At 46.1% G+C, this 22,260-nt stretch overlaps 1 protein-coding gene across 5 annotated transcripts in view; it reads right to left on the reverse strand.

The window, feature by feature from the left end:
- LOC118385305 (mediator of RNA polymerase II transcription subunit 13-like) overlaps nt 1-22,260 on the reverse strand; it is a 100,236-nt gene that overhangs the window by 30,747 nt on the left and 47,229 nt on the right. For all 5 annotated transcript variants that reach the window (XM_035772342.2, XM_035772340.2, XM_035772339.1 and 2 more), the window contains exons 3-4: nt 7,955-8,039; nt 7,248-7,331 (exon numbers count right to left, since the gene is read on the reverse strand). In XM_035772342.2, coding sequence (XP_035628235.1) covers nt 7,248-7,331; nt 7,955-8,039 — 169 coding nt within the window. The remainder of the gene's footprint in view (nt 1-7,247; nt 7,332-7,954; nt 8,040-22,260) is intronic.

Raw genomic sequence — 22,260 nt, forward strand, 5'->3', positions numbered from 1 at the left:
GTGAGTCATCATGATGCATTAAGTCACTAAGTGGTAAATTGACGAGGCATTACTCTGACATGATCCTCTCTGAGAAATAAATCAGCGTGTGTTTTCTATGCTGCACTCATCCCATCCTTTACAATGCTTATGTAAACCACAAGGAATTAACCTGATCACATACAAATGAAGAGAAATAAAGAGAAACTTCTGATGCCATTAATAGAATTCCTAAGCAGCGGTATGCAACATGCTGGTTGGTGAATCACTGGCAGAAAAAGGCATAGTGTGTCCTCTGGTTTCTTTCTCTCCATGCTCTTCAGTCATCTTCCACTTGAAAGGGGGCTAAGCTGAGCAGTATCCCACGAAGAGAGCCCGGTGCTTAAAAAGGAGGGAAACTTCTTGTGACGCGACTGATCCACACAACTCTACCCTACACGTAGAAAAAAAGGTTCCAAATGGGTTCTTCTGCTGGTCCCATAGGATAACCATTTTTGGTTCTAGGTACAACCCTTTTGGGTCCCATGTAGAGCACTCTGTGGAAATGGTTCTACATAGAACTCAAATGTCTTCTACTTGGAATCAAAAAGGGTTCTTCAAAGGGTTGTCATATGGCAGTGGTCACCAACCAGTTGATTGCGATCGACTGTTCGATCTCCGAGGCATTCGTAGTCGTTCGCCAAACATTTCTGTAAAAAACAACAACGATAAAGCCTAGCATTCCTATTGGTTTCAGCAGCTCTAGCACCACAAAGTCAGTGTACCCGTTTCAAACCATTTCATGTGTCTGAAGGTAGAACTCTGGATACTCGGCAGGCCCAGAGAACAAATATATCTCAAATCACCATGTCTGTGCAAATTTCCTCGAGCCATAGGCTGTAAAAAGAAGCCTCGAGCGCACAGCAAAGTTGACACTGAGATTTCAAAACTTTTTAAACCCTGACTAAAGAGACTAAATGAATATAGCAAAGAGCTGCTGTTTTTAGAAGTAAATTCATGTTTAAGTTGTTAATCAGGACTGTCAACACTACTATAAGCCATAAAATGCATTTTCTCCCTACTTCCACTCACACTACAACCAGCACTGCAGTTACAATGAACGAGTAGCCTATTGTGTTCCAATAAGCTTGAGTTGTTATTATTAGCAGCTGTGTCTTTTTTAATATTGAGGAATATTTTACCTTCTCTGGTCCTAGGAGTAACAACATGAATTGGTGCAAAAGGCAGAAATAATGCACTGCGAATTGAGTTTCGCCATAAACTTGAAGACTGTGTCCCCTTTTCTCAGCAGAGGGAGGAAGTGAGAGGCAGTTTCATCGCTGCTCCCTCCCTCCCTCAGGCTGACCATCAGATCCAGGCCAACAGTCCAGTAAAATTTTAAAAGCTAATTATTATGCTCATTCATTCAGCTGTGCCTCACAAGTAATACAACAAATTATTTATTACCAGTGTGATCATTTACCTACAATTATTTTGAAATGTAATTTCTAAATATTCTGAAAATATCAACGTTGACAGGGCAATTCAAGCAGAGCCAATATGCAGTGATAATCTATGTTAATGTTGCATAAGCTTGTGTTTTTTAAGTCATGGTTTCAAAAAAAACTCTTGAGCGGTAGAGCTTGGCTTGCTTTTGGGCACAGAAAGTGATCTGAACTCGGAAAAGGTTGGTGACCCCTGTCCTATGGGGACAGCTTAAGAAGCCTTTTAGTCTCTAGATTTTTGTTCTAAGAGTGTACGAGTCTATCACCACGAAAACTGTTGGATGCACATGCCTGTGCTGCTCCAGGAGCCCTACACACACACCTGCACATGCACACACTCAAGATCACACACACACTCAAGATCACACACACAAACACACACCAGGCTTATCTCAGAGCAAGCCCTCCTCATCCCTTAGCAGTGTGCCACAATCACTGAGGCAGTCAAGCCAGCAGAATGAACTGCCAGTGATCTGTTCCATCCTCTCAGTCACACGCAATGGGAAACAATTAACATGCCACTCTGAGATGCATCTCTATGGATGTAAAGCGGAGGGGGAGGAAGGATGCGGGAGAGAGAGGGGAGGGAGGGAGAAAGGGACGAGAGACAGATGGGCGAGAGACAAGGGACGGGAGGGAGAGAGCTGGGAGACAGATTTGGGAAGGAGAAGGACGGAGGGGAGAGGGAGAGGAGAAAGAGGGAAAGAGAAGGGGAGGGAGAGAGTTCTTATTTTTTTTACTTTCCTGAGGTAGCGGCGTGACCTTGTGATGTAGCCTGACAGCAAATGTCCGTTGCCAGGGAGATGGCTAATGTCTCAATGTCATTGGCTCCCTCCTGGCCGAGGGGAGCGAGGGAAGCCATCCAGACAGCCTTACACCAGGAGCATCACGCACGCACACACACACTGTAAAGACACATGCACCCACACACACTGTAAAGATACATGCACACACACACTGTAAAGACACATGCACACACACTGTAAAGACACATGCACACACACACACACATTGTACAGACACATGCAAACACACACACACACACACTGTAAAGACATGCACACACACACACACACACTGTACAGACACACACACACACACACACACACACTGTACACACACTGTACACACACACACACACACACACTGTACACACACTGTACACACACTGTACACACACTGTACACACACTGTACACACACACACACACACACACACACACACACACACACACACACACACACACACATGCACACACACTGTAAAGACACATGCACACACACACACACACACACACTGTAAAGACACATGCACACACACACACGCACACTGTACAGACACATGCACACACTGTAAAGACACACGCATGCACACACACCAATATTCATACACACATTTGCAGTGTTGGAATGCAAAGAAAAATGTATTCTCACACACTACAAAACCCACATTGTACAGTACCTAAAAAGGGAAATTCTTTGTCTGGCAAACAGAAACAGACAGTGAGTTGAGAGGACCAGAGAATAACTTTGCCCCTCACCACTGAATTGTGAACATACTGTACAGTGTCAGTATGCATATCACCATATGCACAGAAAGAAATGCATATGAATGAAGGTAGTGCAGCCGAACAAACGTCTATGTTTAGCATGCATAGAGTATAGGAGAGGAGGAGAAGCCCTGCTGCCTGAGTCTTCAATACACTCCAATCATTCAGCTGTCTCTGGTAATGCTTCGTTCTTATCTATGTTTTAACTCTCCACAGATATCTCTCTCCCTTTCACTCACTCCCTTCTCTCTCACTCCCTCTCTCTGTTTCTCTTTCTCTCCCTCTCTTTCTTCCTCTCTCTCTCACTCCCTCGCTCTCTCGTTTTCCCTCAGCATCTGATGCAATCCGTAACCAACACACAATCTCTTCCTGACTCTCAGACACAAAGAGAGAGAAGAGAGGGAGTGTGTGCCGTGCAAGGGGAGGGGGGCATATCTCCATAGATGTGCCAATCCTTCCCATGCCCTACAGGCACACAGGAATAAACACCAGAGACACTGCCAAAGCCCGGAACACGGGCAGACAGGCGGATACAGCCCATTAGCGCCCCCTATGAGACAGAGAGGGGATAGCTTCTCTGTGGACGTGTATACAGGACAAGGCGGAGTAGGTACAAAGGAGACAGCAGCAGTAGCACACGCTCAACTGAGCAATGCTCCAATGTGCATGATGTCACTGATAGATGGGCCCTGTGAAGGCTGAACCCTGTGAATTGTTTTGTGGGTTGGTCATGTCCAGTGCATCTCTGTGTGTGTGTGTGTGTGTGTGTGTGTGTGTGTGTGTGTGTGTGTGTGTGTGTGTGTGTGTGTGTGTGTGTGTGTGTGTGTAGGGGGAGAGTAGTGTGTGTATGTGTGTGAGTAGGGGGAGAGTAGTATGTGTGTGAGTAGGGGGAGAGTAGTGTGTGTGTGAGTAGGGGGGAGAGTAGTGTGTGTATGTGTGTGAGTAGGGGGAGAGTAGTATGTGTGTGAGTAGGGGGAGAGTAGTGTGTGTATGTGTGTGAGTAGGGGGAGAGTAGTGTGTGTGTATGTGTGTGAGTAGTGTGTGTGTATGTGTGTGTGAGTAGGGGGGAGTAGTGTGTGTATTTTTTAAAATTATTTAATTTTACCTTTATTTAACCAGGCAAGTCAGTTAAAAACCCATTCTTATTTTCAATGATGGCCTAGGAACAGTGGGTTAACTGCCTGTTCAGGGGCAGAACGGCAGATTTGTACCTTGTCAGCTCGGGGGTTTGAACTCGCAACCTATCGGTTACTAGTCACACCCTCTAAGCACTAGGCTACCCTGCCACCCCGTGTGAGTAGGGGGGGGAGTAGTGTGTGTGTGAATGTTTTTTTATTGGAATTTTAATTTCTGTTCAGACATGCCATTGTTCAATTGAGTGTGATCACCATTAAGAGTGAATGTGTGAGTACATCTAGGTGTGTGCATTTGTGTTTGTGTCTGTCTGTCTTTCAGACTGGATGTTGAGGAATGGTGCAGTGTCCCCCCTCCCTCTTTTTGTCTCTCTCTCCGTCTCACCCCCCCTCTCTTTCTTTCAGTCTGTTCAATAATTCACAGGAAGGCAGTGGGGCAGGCTTGGCAGGGGGTGCGCCAGCTGACAGTGTATTCAGACAAAGCTGTCAAACTGGAGAAGAATCACGTGGGTGCAACAGTGGCTAATCCCCCCCTATCCTCCCTTATCTGTCCCTTCTTCACTAGCCATTCCTATGGCAGATTTCTGCCCCCCTTAGGACCCTCCCTCATACATGCACATGCAGACGTACGCAAACACACACACACACACAGACAGAGAGACAGAGAGACAGAGAGAGAGAGAGAGACGCACACACACACACAGAGAGAGACGCACACACAAACACACACCCTGGCCTCTCAGAGCCTAGCATGGGGGCTAACCAAATTTGGTCTCTCTGGGAAAGGCCTGCACTCTCGAAGCCCCAGCCCAGCCCTACCCTCACAACCCCCTCCCCTTCTCAGGGGAAAGACAGCTCCTTATTGTTCTAAGGAGTGTCAAGCGGTGTCACATTTGTCCAACCCCCACAGCTCCAGCCCCCTTTTCAAAGCTTCAAAGAGCTGTATCCACCCTCCACTCTAGACACACATCCTCATCATCACACAGCAGCAGCAACACACAGATCCCATCACTGTAACTCAACACATCTACCATTCCCCTTGTTCAGGACAGTTTCCGTTCCTCCTCCTTCTTCTCACTTCTTCACTCACTCACTTACTTGCTCTCGCTCCCGCACTCCTTCAGAGTGACAGAGTTCCTCCTCCTTTCTGTCGTCCAGCTCTTCCCCAGAGCGGAGGCATGCAAGTGTTTTTCTTTTCTCTTTTCTGCTCTCCTCTCTCTGTCGCTCTCTCTTTCTCTCGCTCTCTTCTCTCTCTCATCATTTTCTCGTTGCACAGTCAAAGCAAAGACAATGCCGTCTTAATAGGCAAATTAATTAGCAAGCAGCAATTTCACTCATTAAAAAACGGAAACTAACTGTGGCACAATGAAGACAACGTTGGCACTAAACGCAGCGCAGAGGAAGACATGATTTAGAGAAGACATCCAGGACAGTTTAGGACTCCCACACATTTGAATTGTGATTGATTGGTGGAGCTGCCATAGCTCAAATGACTATGAGGCAATGCCAGTGTTCTTTTGTGAGGCTCCTTTTCTCAATTGGTTAGTTAGAGGATGTGTCTAACACCATTACAACAAACAGAGGCTAAATGCATAGCCGCGGGAAGTACGGGTGCTGCAGCATATATCTTTTTTGACAAATTTGCAATTTATACCATTTTTTAAACCGAAAGACCTTATTTACATGAATATTCAGACCCTTTGCTATCAGACTCGAAATTGATCCTACTATTTCTAAAGAGCTGCGTGCCAGTTATGATTTTCCTCTATGCTGCTCAACTGTGCCCCCCCCAAAAAATGTCTAACTGCCCACAAATATAATAATTCTAGCTGGCTACCTGTAGCAAGGCGCTGATAATTCAGCGGTGCTGAATCACTGGTGTGGCCTTAATGCGTAGATTTTCCATTAGAATTTCATGATTTTCTTCATTCCTTGGTTGAGTTTGTTTTGTCTTTATGTGTCTTCGTCGATTATAGGCCTAAGTAAGTCCTTTGAAGTATGCCTTTATTGCAATGCATGTCCAGGATTTATCTGGCATAGTTTGCATTCACAGTCAGCTGTTTTTATGCTCCCGTTACTATCACATTGATGTCGGTATTTGAAGTCGGCCTTGATAGCGTGTTTAATGCATCTATTTCATGTTGCACTGCATGCGTGTTCCACAAGTAAATGAGTCAATGTAGCCTACTTCTCGCGGCTATGGCTGAGTGGTCTCTCTCTCTCTCTCTCTCTCTGCATGCTGTGTCCTAGCCCTTGGAAGGAGTCATACTCAATTCTTTCAACACCTTTGGAATTGTGCCACAGCTTGCATCTTTATCACTGGGAACCTCTCCACAGCTACATACCGGAGGAGAGGATCTCACTCCTAAAAACATGGATATGGAGAGTTCTCAAACTGCAACTCAATGTATTTGCATAATTGTAAGTAATTATCATAGAGTCACGATCATCTGAATCCCTCTTGCAAGATGTCTTTGAGTTAAATGTTTCCTGTAACCAAGCAGATAGGAATGTGTCTAATTTATGAACAGATGCAATTAAATCCATCTTACATAATGTTTGTTTTTTTAACTGTCAATAATGCACCAAACTTCAAGCTAAGCAAAAAGCGGAGTTAAAACAACAATTCCCCTCTCCTGTGCTCCTCTGTTCTGTATGTCTCTGGCAGGCACACACACACAGCCACAAATCCCTCCTCTGCTCAGCTCTCACACCTCACCAACGCTCGCTACCCCTCTCTCAATAGTCTGACTCTCAGGCAGTCTGGCGGACCAGTTCTCGCACTCTCACACACAGGAGCCGAGCCGTCGTCTGTCTCACAGCACGAGCCTTTCCCACCTTTCCCACCTGCGAGCGCAGTGACATGATCCCATGGGCTCACAGCCAGGTGCCGGAGGCAGTCAGAGGTGTCACCACATCCCAGGCAGGGTGGGAGCAGCCGGCGCATGGCAACCATTCACACCGCCTGTCTGTCACACCCCCGGACCCAGCATGGGGGCAACGTCCCCCCAACGTCAATCTAGTTATCACCGTGTCAGAACAACGTGGCGCCGATGCCGTGAGGAGGATGTGTGCGGGATTGAGAAGGATGGTTAAACTCACCTGGTGCCCATATGCTTCTCCTCCAGCTCGTATGGCTTGACAAACCACTTCCCAATCCGCACAAAGTCCTTGTCCATCAGACACCTGGGGGAGGGGAGACATTAAACATCTGTATCACGGTATATATATAATATACACACAAATATACATGCACATAGACACATACTGTACATAGAGATTGACACACACATACCCAATCAGGGAAGAACAGAGAATGGAATAGATTTGTTTTCATACCTAAACACTCACATCAATGGAGTCCATTAGATGAAGACTCTATTTAAGGCATTATGACAATGCAATATAGAGCAGAGGTATAGAGTTGGAAGAGAGGAGGAGGTAGACTCAAGGTAATAAAAAGGTTCATTCAGCCTGCCCCCCTATGATGATCATTGATGTTTAACTTAATTCAAACCAAATATGTGCTGGTTCAAGTAGCAGATGGGGAAGCTTTACTGGAGTTATTGATTCAGTCCAGGTTTTAATTTGATTATTACTTCAAGTCTTTTAACCGTTGGTGGTCTCTATTTTTGTCAGCATTATTTCCTTAGCAGTTGGTGGGAGTAGAAATGGTTATTAAGCAGAAATAGCCTATGACTAGACTGGGAATATTCAGCTTACATTATGTGATACTTTACATATATGACATGGGATGAGCTGACAAGTCATTTTCCAAGTGGCTCATGGGAAATGTAGTTGTACTGTACCTCTCCAGCAGGTTGTGAATGGCCTTGAACAGGAGGGTCCGGCATTCATATGACAGCCCACACTCCCATAGTCCCTCCTCAGCCACTGGAAGACAGGAAGAGAAGATGGATGGGTCAGCAACTGGTGGATACAGTGAAGTCAACACATTTCATACCATAGAAATGGATTGAATAGAATAGGCCTGGAACCTCTAACCCTGGCAATTTGACTGGAAAACAGATGGGGACACTCGTAATGGCTGCCTGGTATGGTGACGCAATAATGCCCATGGTAATGTAGAATGTTCATTCAAATGACGCTAACTGATTTGCTGATGCAATGGAAGGTATTTTTTGTCATGTCAGTTGAGTTGATTCAACAAATCTCAGCACAGACTGATAGGTACACATCCTAATTTACTTCCTGCTTTGCTCCTACGTAAAAGGAAAAATACAGGTTAAGAAAATGTAATGATCCATGCGGCAGGGTTTGAAAATAAACTAATTCATGGGACGAGCGCCATTGATAATTACTACTAGCGCTGTTACTAACTAGCGATGTTGGTTCCATGTTTGCAAAGAGTTATGGTATATTAGAATCCCCTCGTCTTTACATGTGTCATCCTGAACTTCATTTCTTCCACAGAGAAAGATAGAGGACTCATCTTTATATCTGTGCCATTAATGGGTCTGTGACAGCATGGGCATTGCCATTGAGGCTACAACCCTGGGAATCCCCACCCAGTTGACTATGTTAACTACTTTAAAGCATGGAAGCATGGTGGAAGCTCTCAATGGCAATGTCCATGCTAAAACGGGTTATATCCATAATGAGTCCTCTATCTATCTCTATGCTTTGCTCCTATGGGAACACTCGCAATGGCCACCAGTCCACCCATTACCATTATGACTTGAATGGGGATGCCCGTTCTATTCATTCTATTTCTGTTCATACACTCAAACACATTGCACAGACACACAGGAGACATTCTCTATTGACTGTAATGCATGCCAAAAGCAGAGGAGGCTTCTAGGAATACAGATGAATTTTACCCACAGACACAAGTATCTACATGTACTGTACACCCATCAACAGACTGACTCATCAGATGCCCTGAACCACAGTTACAGTATCTACCATACAAGTTAAACCACTGTGGAAGAACCTAGAAGTAACACTTGCGTGCGCTGCATCTGTGTTTGTGTATCTGTGTTTGTGTATCTGTGTGTGTGTGTGTGTGTGTGTGATCACTGTGCCTCTGTAAAGCTGTCAGGTCCACTGTACCAGCGCCACTGTCAACCCGTGTGCAGCTGTCAGCTCCAGTTAACCAGCGCTGGGAGAGACAGTGTGCTGCAGAGTGTGTGTATGTGTGTGTTTGTTTGTATGTGTGTGTCTGTGGGCCAGAGGCCACGCAGGGAGGCAGGAGAGGAGAGACAAGGCGAGGAGAGGCGGGCAGCACCACGTGCAGATGCCAGCCCTGACAGCGCTCAGGAGAGTCGTCAGGGTGACGGCGCTTAGTTCTAGTTCTTGCCATGTCAGCAGCCAGCTTAAATGTGACTTGTGTGGAGTAGTGGATGGATCCTACCACTACTGGTTCCCCCGTTCTTCCTTCTTCCCAGAAGAGGAATGGCTACTGATAGCTATCGTGTTTTTTGTTCTCTGCCTTACCTGGAGGGCGATTGGCAGGGATGGGAGGCTTGTGAGTGGGTGTTGTGCTTACTTACAGGGTAGTGGCAAACAAAAAGCACCGGGTGGGTACACGGGGGAAGGGAGCGATGGATGGGGGGAGGAAAAAAGCGACAGAGCACAGAGGAGGGGTGGAGGGCACATGGAGGATGATATTTATTTTATCTTTGGGGGTTGTGTTGTCTTGCTTTTTTGATATTTCCCTCCCTTTTTCACACTGGAGTGAATGAAATTTCCTTACTCGCCAGAATTCCGGGGTAACCATGGCAACACTGGCTGTGAGAACACAGCTCCCCGGTATTCAATTCCACCGCCACCCCCCATCTCTCTTCCTCCCTCCTATCCTCTCCTTCTTCATCTGTTCTATTGCTTCCAACACCCCCACCCCCTTTCCTCCCTGTCTCTCCCTCCCCTCCTCCCTCCCTAGTTCATTCCCAATCCAGGGCTCAAACAGGAAGCTTAGCTCCAGCCAGCTATTCTACAGGGAAGAGTGGTCCATGAGCGGAATGCCAACTCTCCAGAAAATCCAGCTCATTAGCTCGCCCCTTTCTCTCTCCAATCCCTTTTTCAGAATGCCAATTTGCCGCCAGTCGCCATCATCTATCTACCCTACCACTTCCCCCTCCAGTCCTTTCCCCCTTCTCTCCCCCTCTCTCACATTCACTCAACCCACCACCTCCACGGAGCACGCCCAGGTTCTCAACCCCTCTTCACCCAGGTTTGAGTCACCCTGCCTGGGGAAATTCTCTCTTCTGCCCAGCCACATCCAGCCACAGCCACACAATGAGCTCCCTACCTCTGGGAGCCACCCGTAAGGAAACTGAACTGATGTGATCAACTCGTTGGTTATGTATTTCTGACTGGTTTAGATTAAAACACTGACAACAGCAATACATCGCTCCTCAGAGTGCAGGTATCAACTGATGCTATTCCCGAGATTAGAACTTGTAAAAGAAAAGTCTGGAATTCCTGTCGCCACTCCCCGAGCCTCGTGAATGTCATTACAGCTATTGTTTACATTGCAGTCACCGAGGAGCTCGAGCTGCACCTTATCGAGCCTTCAACACAAGGTGTGACTATTTCTGTCTTGTGCACACACACACACATACACTCACAAACGCACACACGCATGCACACTCGCAAACACACACACACACAGACACACACACACACAGGTAGAAACTGGAGTGTGAAATCTGATCTGAGATATTTAACTATTCAAATCCTTCCTGGTAACAGTGGGCTTATGTTTGACAAACATCTGCAGAGTAGCAACAAGTCCCCGCCATGTTACGCGATTGCTGTGCTTAAAGAGGTGAAATGTGGGTAACAGTGAGGTGAGATGTATAGATCCTTATCTAGATGAGTGTTACAGTATATCTGGTCCTCTCCTCTCAGCAGGGCCTCGGCAGGGCCTCGGCAGGCTCCTGGGAAGTGGAGGGAGCACCACCTCACAATGTAAGCTGTGGATGATAACCGTCAACGTTGTCAGGGTGGCCGCATAGTTTAGTTTCACTTCTCCATTTCAGTTGTGCGTGCAGCTCTCAGATGTGTGACTCTCAGACGACACAGATAAGGAGAATGAGAGAGAAAGGGGAGGAAGCATGTTTGGTGTTTCTGTGTGCTCAAGAACTGAGCGAAAGTGTGAGTACCTGTTTGGCTTGTGTGTGATCACTGTCACTTTGTTTGTTGTGTAGCGGCATTTGTATCATGTTGTGCGAACTTGTCTGTGTGCCTGGGCCCATTTGTGTTGTGTGGATTTGTGTGGGCTGCATGTGTTTGTGTGCATCTATCCGCGCATGCAGGTGTGTGTACTCGTATCAGTGTGTGCTGTGTAGGGAATGAGCGCTGCTTTAGTGCGTGATGGCTTCATTCCCAGTGCAAAGACGTGTTCATTTCACACGTCCCGCCCCCCTCGCCACAATGCTGCTCTGCTGCCCCCCCCCCCTCCCCCTCCCCCTCCCCCCTCAATCTCTCAATCAATCGCTCTTTTCTCCCTTCCCCTCTACAATTACATCTATATAAACTAAACCATCCCCTTACTCAGATTGACAGATACTACAACAGACCTATCTATGCCTTACTTCCTGAGACTGCTTAATGCTACTTAACTGTTATATTGTATACTACATCTCATATTAGTTTGCATGACTATGTATGCTGCAATTCAGCTTTAAGCTGAAAATGTGTACAATTCAAAATAAACCTTAATTTCACTCCCTCTCTTCCTATTCCTCTACCTCTTCTTCACTCTCTGTCCCTCGGTCCTCAATCTCCCCCAATATCGTCCTCTCCCCCCTCCTTGCCTGGTCCAGCCTGTCTGCATTAGCTGACCACCACCACTATAGGGAGTGTCCACTGTCCACACACAAAGATGCTATTGATCCAGGCTACACACAGAGAGACAGAGAGAGAGAGAGAGGAGAGACAGAGAGAGACAGAGAGAGAGACAGAGAGAGAGACAGAGAGAGAGACAGAGAGAGAGAGAGAGACAGAGAGAGAGACAGAGAGAGAGACAGAGAGACAGAGAGAGACAGAGAGAGACAAGGGCATTCTATGCCATAAAAAGGGCCGCAAAATTCAACATACCAATTAGGATCTGGCTAAAAATACTTGAATCAGTTATAGAACCCATTGCCCTTTATGGTTGTGAGGTCTGGGGTTCGCTCACCAACCAAGATTTCACCAAATGGGACAAACACCAAATTGAGACTCAGCGTGCAGAATTCTGCAAAAAATATCCTCTGTGTACAACGTAGAACACCAAATAATGCATGCAGAGCAGAATTAGGCCGATACCCACTAATTATCAAAATCCAGAAAAGAGCTGTTAAACTCTACAACCACCTAAAAGGAAGTGATTCCCAAACCTTCCATAACAAATCCAACAGCTACAGAGAGATTCACCTGGAGAAGAGTCCCCTAATCAAGCTGGTCCTGGGGCTCTATTCACAAACACATGATTGCGTTGGGTCAAATTGTGTTGCTGTCCTGGGGCTCTGTGGGGTGTGTTTGTGTTTGTGAACAGAGCCCCAGGACAGCAACACAATTTGACCCAACCAAATCATGAGAAAACAAAAAGATAATTACTTGACACATTGGAAAGAATTAACAAAAAACAGAGCAAACTAGAATGATATTTGGCCCTAAACAGAGAGTACACAGCAGAATACCTGAATGCTGTGACTGACCCAAACTTAAGGAAAGCTTTGACTATGTACAGACTTAGTGAGCATAGCCTTGCTATTGAGAAAGGCCGCCGTAGGAAGACCTGGCTCTCCAGAGAAGACAGGCTATGCGCACACTGCCCACAAAATCAGGTGGAAACTGAGCTGCACTTCCTAACCTCCTGTCCAATGTATGACCATATTAGAGACACATATTTCCCACAGATCCACAAAGAATCAAAAACAAACCAGATTTTGATAAACTCCCATATCTACTGGGTGAAATACCGGAGTATGCCATCACAGCAGCAAGATTTGTGAACTGTTGCCACAAGAAAATGTTTACATTTCATTTTTATTGTTTATATCACTTTTGTATATTATCTACTTCACTTGCTTTGGCAATGTTAACATATGTTTCCCATGCCAATAAAGCCCCTTGAATTGAATTGAGAAAGAGAGAGTGTGTGAGAGAGCGAGAGAGACTACAGTCCACTATTAGGTGGACTCTCTCGCTCACAAATTTTTCTTGGATCAATAGAGCCAGTGGGCCTAGTGTCTGGCGGTGTGTCTGTCTATCTCTCTGGCTGTGTGTGTGTGTGCGCGCATGTGACACACAGCAGCTTTATTAATGACCTGTCGGACACTACTGTATGTCTAAACAGATGCAGAAGAGAGGGGAGGAGAGAGAGAGAGAGGCTCATCTCATGGGCATGGCGTGTCAGTGCGGGACCCCTCATTTACTAATGGGCCTACAATGCCATTAGAGCAGATCACCAGTGAGGGTAATGGGGCAGGACACACGGTGTGTGTGTTAGGGCTGGCATAATTACCATATAACCATGTAACTGACGGTTATGGATGAAGCCGGTCATGAAATAAAATAATTTTTGAAAGAACATTTGACTGAAGACGGGACGGCCAGCCATTCAGGCATTTGAGTCCATTCGTGCGGTAATGTGGACTCTTAACAACGCGATAAAACGTTGTTGCTCCTTTTGTAGTTGTCCACATATTCTAAGTCAGAACCGTCCAGAGTAGTGATGAGTAGTGATGCTAGTCAGGCGGGCGGGTGCGGGCAGCGATCGGTTGAAGAGCATTCACTTAGTTTTATTAGCATTTAAAAGCAGTTGGAGGCCATGGAAGGAGTGTTGTATTGAAGTTTGTTTGGAAGTTTGTTAGCACAGCAGGGCCAGATGTATACAGAATGGTGTCGTCTGCATAGAGATGGATCAGAGAATCACCAGCAGCAAGAGCAAAATCATTGATATATACAGAGAAAAGAGACAGCCCGAGAATTGAACCCTGTGGCACCCCCAAAGAGACTGCCAGAGGTCCGGACAACAGGCCCTCCGATTTAACACACTGAACTCTATCTGAGAAATAGTTGGTGAACCAGGCGAAGCAGTCATTTGAGAAACCAAGGCTATTGAATCTGAGTGACAGAGTCGAAAGCCTGGCCAGGTCGATGAAGAAAGCTGCACGGTACTGTCTTTTATCGATGGCGGTTATGATATTGTTTAGGACCTTGAGCGTGGATGAGGTGCACCCATGACCAGCTTGCATAGTGGAGAAAGTACGGTGGGATTCGAAATGGTCGGTGATCTGTTTGTTAACTTGGCTTTCAAAGATTTTAGAAAGGCACGGCAGGATGGATATAGGTCTATAACAGTTTGGGTCTAGAGTGTCTCCCCCTTTGAAGAAGGGGATGACCGCGGCAGCTTTACAATCTTTGGGTTCTCTGACGATACGAAAGAGAGGTTGAATGGGCTAGTAATAGGGGTTGCAACAATTTCGGCTGATAATTTTAGAAAGAGAGGGTCCAGATTGGCTAGCCCAGCTGATTTGTTGGGATCCAGATTGTGCAGCTCTTTCAGAACATCAGGTGTCTGGATATGGGTGAAGGAGAAGCGGGGGGGGCTTGGGAAAGTTGCTGCAGGGGGTGCTGAGATGTTGGCCAAGGTAGGGGTGGACAGGTGGAAAACGCGGCCAGCCATAGAAAAATGCTTATTGAAATGATCGATTATCATATAATCGGTGGTGACAGTGTTTCCTATCCTCAGTGCAGGGCAGCTGAGAGGAGGTGCTCTTATTCTCCATGAACTTTACAGTGTCCTAAAATAAATTGGAATTAGTGCTACAGGATGCAAATTTCTGTTTGAAAAAGCTATCCTTAGCTTTCCTAACTGAGTGAGTATATTGGTTTGTGACTTCCCTGAAAAGTTGCATATCATGGGGGCTATTCGATGCGAGTGATCATAGGGTCCAGTGAGTAGCTAGGCGAGCTGGAGACATGGCGATTCAGACAGATAGCGGGCCGGGGATAGCAGGCTAGCAGATGGGCCTCCGGGGGACGTCGCAACGGAAGAGCCTGTTGAAACCCCATCGGACAGTTACGTCGGCAGACCAGTCGTGATGGATTGACGGGGCTCCGTGTCGGCAGTAAAGGGTCCAGATCAATTGGCAAAAGAGGTATTGTAGCTCAAGAATTGGCTAAGGGACCTCTTCGGCTAGCCAGGAGATGGGCCCAGCTCGAGGAAAGCTCCAGGCTAACTGGTGCTTGTTTCGGGACACAGACGTTAACCAGAAGTAGCGACTCGGGTAGCAGCTAGCTAGCTGCGATGATGCGGTGTAAAGGTTCAGAGCTTGCGATAGGAATCCGGTGATGTGGTAGAGAAAAAGCAGTCCGATAGCACTCTGGGTTGATATCACGCTATGCAGACTGGCAGGAATTGGCCGGGCTGAGGCTGGCTGATGGTCGAGTTAACGGTGATGACCACTAGCAGTGGCTAACTGACTACTAGCTAGTAGCTAGCCAGCTGGCTAGCTTATGATTGGGGTTTCCGGTTCTAAAGTATAAAAATAGCAGATCCGTACCACATTATGTGAGGCGGGTTGCAGGAGAGTATGTTCAGTCCGTAGATGGAAATTGAGATCAAAAATATATACAAAGAAAATGATATATACACGGGACGGGACAACACAAAACAGACGTCCAACTGCTACGCCATCTTAGTTGGAGAATGAAGTTAATGAGGTTAAGAAGAATCTTAGGGTGTCAGCTAAAGACTTACAGAAATCTCTGGAACATGCTAACATCTCTGTTGATGGGTCTACGCTACGTAAAACACGAAACAAGAATGATGTTCATGGAAGGAAACCACGGAAGAAGCCACTGCTGTCCAAAAAAACTACATTGCTGCACGTCTGAAGTTCGCTAAAGATCACCTGGACATTCTGTCAACAGATTAAACTAAAGTTGAGTTGTTTGGAAGGAACTCGCAACACTATGTGTGGAGAAAAAAAGGCACAGCACACCAACATCAAAACCTCATCCCAACTGTAAAGTATGGTGGAGGGAACATCATGGTTTGGGGCTGCTATGCTGCCTCAGGACCTGGACAGCTTGCTATCGTCGACGGAAAAATGTATTACCAAGTTTATCAAGACATTTTGCAGGAGAATGTAAGGCTATCTGTTCGCCAATTAAAGCTCAACCGAAGTTGGGTGATGCAACAGGACAACGACTCAAAACACAGAAGTAAATGAACAACAGAATTGAATGGCCAAGCCAGAGCCCGGACTTAAAACCAACGAACATCTCTGGAGAGACCTGAAAATAGACTTCCAACTTCATTGGCTGATCCCTCCTGGTGACCTTGTTGGAGTCATGTCCAACCTGGTCATCAGGAGAAATAAGCCAATTGTGAAGAAGAAAATTGACTACTTCAAACTGGAGATGGTCTCAATGGTGTTGCCCATGCTGTCACAGATGCTATAATGGCACAGATACAAAGATGACTCCTCTATCTAGCTCTATGGGCATTACTGACTCAAATTAATTAAAAGTGAGTCGTAAGACTTGCAGTAAAAAGATCCAAACTTCCCATGACTAAGTGCTATGTGGAATCCTTGGGATGTCCATACGTAAATCCCTTACCCTAACCCTAACCCTAACCTTAACCCTTACAATTTCAACTTCAATGGGGTAGGGACATCCCAAGGATATTGGATAGCAAGTTGTAACGTCTGCTTCCTTACTCACACCCTCAAACACCTAGATCCCCTGAACGCAGCTCACTTTCCAGGCCACTATCTCAAACAGTTAGATCCCCTGAACACAGCTCACTCTCCAGATCCCAATCACCTGAATTCTAATCACCTGATCAAACACCTGTATGTCATTATCACTATTTAGTTCAGTTCTTTGAACCCCATCACTGTGAAGTATTGTTTGTTTTGTGACACAAGTCTTTCAGAGTGCTATTTTTCCCATGACTTACACCCCCCGCATATAAATAGTTTTTGCCTGCCTCACTAATGATGCATTTTTGCCTATTTCTTGCCTGTACTTTAACCTATCTACCTATTGTCGGATCTCCCGGACTACGTTACTAGCGTTTTCCCTGCCTGTACTGTTGCCTTTGGACCCCCTGTGTATGACCTTCTGCCTGCCCCTGGACCCAGTTACCTACTGGTCCTGTGGTCCTTTTCAATAAACACCTGCTGGGCCCTGCGCTTGAAACCAGCTCTCTGTCTCCCCTTGTGTTCATTACACAAGGACAGTAAACTAATGGGTACACTCGCAATATCTGCCTGGTATTGTGATGCAAGATTTTCTATGGTAATGTAGAATGTTCCTTCAAATGATAACAGCTGTGGCTCATGTAATGCAATATATAGTATATTTTGTAATGTCAGTTGAGTTGAATCAACAAATCACAGGCTATATTGATGGGTACACTTCTTGCTATTACTTTGTGCTTTTACTTCCAGCTATTAGTCCAGGTCGATAATATACAGGTTAAGACAACGTCATCACAAATCTGGGACCAGCGCTGTTGCTAACTACCAGCGGCGTTGCTAACTAGCATAGCTGAGCCCCTTGTTGCAAAGAGTTACAGGATATTAGAATAATAATCTTGTTAACTTAGACTTTGTCAGCTTCAACCTAGCTTTTTAGTCAAGAGGATTCTTGTATCCCATAACTCTCTGCAAAAATTAGGAAGAATTCTAAACTAAGGGACCAGAGATGCTTGTTAGCACTAGTCCCATAAATCTGTTAATTTTCAAAAGCATCCACATAGAATCATATGTAGCAACCTGGGTATCTTCAACCTAGCTTTTAGTTCCTGCTTTGCTCATATGGGCACGCTCGCAATGTCCGCCAGTCCAACCATTATGCCATCATTGACTTTAATGGGGATGCCCGTTCTATTTGTTCTATTTCTATGACAGAACATGCAGTCCGGAGCGGAGGTGAAAATGTGCGTCTTTTGTATTACATACACATATACAGTACCAGTCAGGTTAGGACACACCTACTCATTCAAGGGTTTTTCTTTATTTTTACTGTTTTCTACATTGTAGAATAATAGTGAAAACATCACAACTATGAAATAACACACATGGAACCATGTAGTAAGCAAAGAAGTGTTAAACAAATCAAAATATATTTTATTTGAGATTCTTCAAAGTAGCCACCCTTTGCCTTGACAGCTTTGCACACTCTTGGCATTCTCTCAACCAGCTTCACCTGGAATGCTTTTCCAACAGTCTTGAAGGAGTTCCCACATATGCTGAACACTCCGGCCAAACCCTCCCCTAAGCCGGCCTACACTGGGCCAATTGTGCGCCGCCCTATGGGACTCCCGATCATGGCTGGTTGTGATACAGCCCGCGATCGAACCAGGGTCTGTACTTACACCTTTAGCACTGAGATGCGGTGCCTTAGACCGCTGCACCACTCGGGAGTTCAAAAGTTTTGATGTCTTCACTATTATTTTACAATGTAGAAAATAGTACAAATAAAGAAAAACCCTTTGAATGAGTAGGTCTGTCCAAACTTTTGACTGGTACTGTATATATATATATTGTGCTATTCTAACCGTATATATTGTGCTATTCGAATGGTTATTAAGGTGACCGTGGTCATTTGGCTGGCCGCCATGCAAAATTCCAAGACCATCACAGCCCGTGTGTGTGTGTAGGGAGGGGAATCGGCCATCACACATTTAAGCAGACAATGCACACTGGCAGGTGTGTAATGTTCTCTCTTCCCATCGCTGGGATAAAGACCCATGCTGGGGTTTTGACTTCACAGAGAAGTGAATGGAATGTTCTCTTATAATCTCATTGGATGCTCAAAATCTGGTTGGGCTGTTGCACGATCTTCTGAACTTTAAAGGATGTTAGGCTCTGGCCATGTGTGCATCTGAGACTCCGTTCAAAATGAATGAATCAAGCAGATAACGTTACCCTGAGCAGGATCTCTCATCTATGGATGGATATGACATTTCATCCACCCGTCATGTCTATTTGAGACTGTCCTGACTAACTTGTCAGTGTTAAATGAGGATCCGTGGTTTTAAATTCCAAAGTGGGAAACAGTCTGTTGTAATATGAGTCCATACATAACAGCTTTGCAGGATAACACAGGTACTGTTGGAGCGAACACAAAAAATGCATGTGGTGACCGTGTATCCCTGTGTCACTGGCTACACTACAGCCCAGTGATGTAACAAGTACCAGACAACCACTTATAAAGGAGAGCACAAAGCAAAGCTGGCCAAAGGACTGAGACTGAGGGAGAGGAGGGGAGGTGAAGAGAAGAAGAGAGGAACTCCCACTCCTCCTCTCCTTTCCTCTCGTCTCCACTCTGGTGTGTGATCCACCAGCTCTTCAACACTGAGCTGAACAGCAGCGGGGCTTAAACCAGCAAACAATTGAGTGCAGAGCAAACAGAGCGCTGCTCCCCTGACAGAGAGAGGGAGAAAAAGCCGTGGCTGCTGGCACATACCCAGGAGCGCTGACGATGACAACGTCACTTAGATCTGTCTGGCCTCCAAAATACAACACTTTTTAATTTCCAACAGGAATTAACTGGGGATTTAAGTTCTCGCTTGCTTTCCCCCAGCGCCTTGGTCGAATGAAGAGAATCTCTCATTAGCTTGGACGCAGCCCCCTTTAAACACCAATGCATTTGTTTCAGGTGGGAGTTTGGCATATTACTGCCGCATATTGGGGCGGCAGGTAGCCTAGTGGTTAGAGCGTTGGACTAGTAACCGAAATGTTGAAAGATTGAATCCCTAGCTGATAAGTTAAAGATCTGTCACTCTGCCCCTGAACAAGGCAGTTAACCCACTGTTCCTAGATCGTCATTGAAAATAAGAATTTGTTCTTAACTGTCTTGCCTAGTTAAATAAATAAAAATAATAAATTGGACTCAATCTGTGAAGAGATGAAGGGCAGTCTGATGGTGGTCCAGATGACTGGGGTGGCCGACACTTTGCCTACAGCCCCTCACCTGTCACAGGGTTCAAGACAGGGGGTCAGGGGGTCACAGGATTCAAGACAGGGGGTCAGGGGGTCACAGGGTTCAAGACAGGGGGTCAGGTGGTCACAGGGTTCAAGACAGGGGGTCACAGGGTTCAAGACAGGGGTCACAGGGTTCAAGACAGGGGGTTCAAGACAGGGGTCAGGGGGACACAGGGTTCAAGACAGGGGGTCAGGGGGTCACAGGGTGCAAGACAGGGGGTCAGGGGATCACAGGGTTCAAGACAGGGGGTCAGGGGATCACAGGGTCCTCCCCCACTAGCAACCCCTCAACTCCCCACTACACCCCCCCTCTGTCTCTGACATCACTACAAACACAAATGTCCAGCTGCAAAAGCACAGCCTTCCCAGCACAAGCTGTCCTCTCGTACCATCTCTCCCTCTCTCGCTCTTTTTTTCTGTCTTTCTTTCTTTCTCTCCCCCTCTCCCTCTTTTCTCTCTCCACAGAAACAGGCAGGCAGCAGCTCCTCCGAGCATCTGTTCTTTCTGGCTCGTCCCCCAGTTGTTGCTGCGGCTGCAGCTTTTCTCAAAAGCATTGTGCAACAACTGCCTCTCTCTGCCCTTCTTTCCTTCTCTCTCTTACACTCCCTCTTACTCTCCCTATTTCCTCCTCCTCGGGCCCCAAGACCGCCACCACCCACTGCTGCCTGGCTTGCATGAAAGGTTGTCATAGCGTTTCGGACACTCCACAATGCTAGCCGACGGCAGTGTAAAAAACATCACTCTCCCATGTTTTAAGTTTGGTGTCGCAGTTCTAAAAGAGATCCTGATTCCTAATGGGAGTTTTCCTGGAATGGGATAACACACAGCTATGCTGTCATTTCCCAAACAGTTATTGCGCTGTTGAGGCTAGCTAAATAGTTTTTATTATAAACAACATAGTTTTGATAGGAATCATTCAGATCGTTTTATGGTTCCAACTTAGGAGGAAACAGTGTAGCCGTAGGGAGACTTAAGGGGGGGGCCAGAGGGGCGACTGCCTGAACGAGCACCAGGGAAGGGAACGCTCCGTTCTGTTCTGCCAATACAAGGGCTGTCTCATCTGTCAGGCCTGACCCACAGTCAAGACCTTTCACAGGGAAATACCTCTCTCTCTCTCTCTCTCTCTCTCGCCTCTCGCTCTCTCCATCAATTTCAATTCAATTTAAGGGCTTTATTGGCATCGGAAACATATGTTAACATTCCCAAAGCAAGTGAATAGATAATAAACAACAGTGAAATAAACAATAGAAATGTACGGTAAAACATTACACAAAAGTTCTAAATTAATAAAGACATTTCAAATGTCATACTGTGTGCAAATATTTCAAGTACAAAACTGAAAATAAATAAACATAAATATGGGTTGAATTTAAAATGGTGTTTGTTCTTCACTGGTTGCCCTTTTCTTGTGGCATCAGGCCACAAATCTTACTGCTGTGATGGCACACTGTGGAATTTCACCCAGTAGATATGAGAGTTTATCAAAATCGGGTTTGTTTTCAAATTCTTTGTGGATCTGTGTAATTCGCGTTTATCATCGAAGGAATGAGCGTTACACCGAGGCCTGTACTCTGGAGCGGGATTGATTTGAAGGTGGAGGGTCCGTCATGGTCTGGGGCGGTGTGTCACAGCATCATCGGTCTAAGCTTGTTGTCATTGCAGGCAATCTCAACGCTGTGCATTACAGGGAAGACATCCTCCTCCCACATGTGGCACCCATTCGGCAGGCTCATCCTGACATGACCCTCCAGCATGACAATGCCACCAGCCATACTGCTCGTTCTGTGCTTGATTTCCTGCAAGACAGGAATGTCAGTGGTCTGTCATGGCCAGCGAAGAGCCCGGATCTCAATCCCATTGAGCACGTCTGGGACCTGTTGGATCGGAGGGTGAGGGCTAAGGCCATTCCCCCCCAGAAATGTCCGGGAACTAGCAAGTGCCTTGGTGGAAGAGTGGGGTAACATCTCACAGCAAGAACTGGCAAATTTGGTCATGAAGAGGAGATGCACTGCAGTACTTAATGCAGCTGGGGGCCACACCAGATACTGACTGTTACTTTTGATTTTGACCCCCCACCCTTTGTTCAGGGACACATTATTCCTCTTCTGATAGTCACATGTCTGTGGAACTTGTTCAGTTTATGTCTCAGTTGTTGA

Source organism: Oncorhynchus keta, chromosome 6 (assembly GCF_023373465.1).
Source record: "Oncorhynchus keta strain PuntledgeMale-10-30-2019 chromosome 6, Oket_V2, whole genome shotgun sequence".
Taxonomy (NCBI): domain Eukaryota; kingdom Metazoa; phylum Chordata; class Actinopteri; order Salmoniformes; family Salmonidae; genus Oncorhynchus; species Oncorhynchus keta.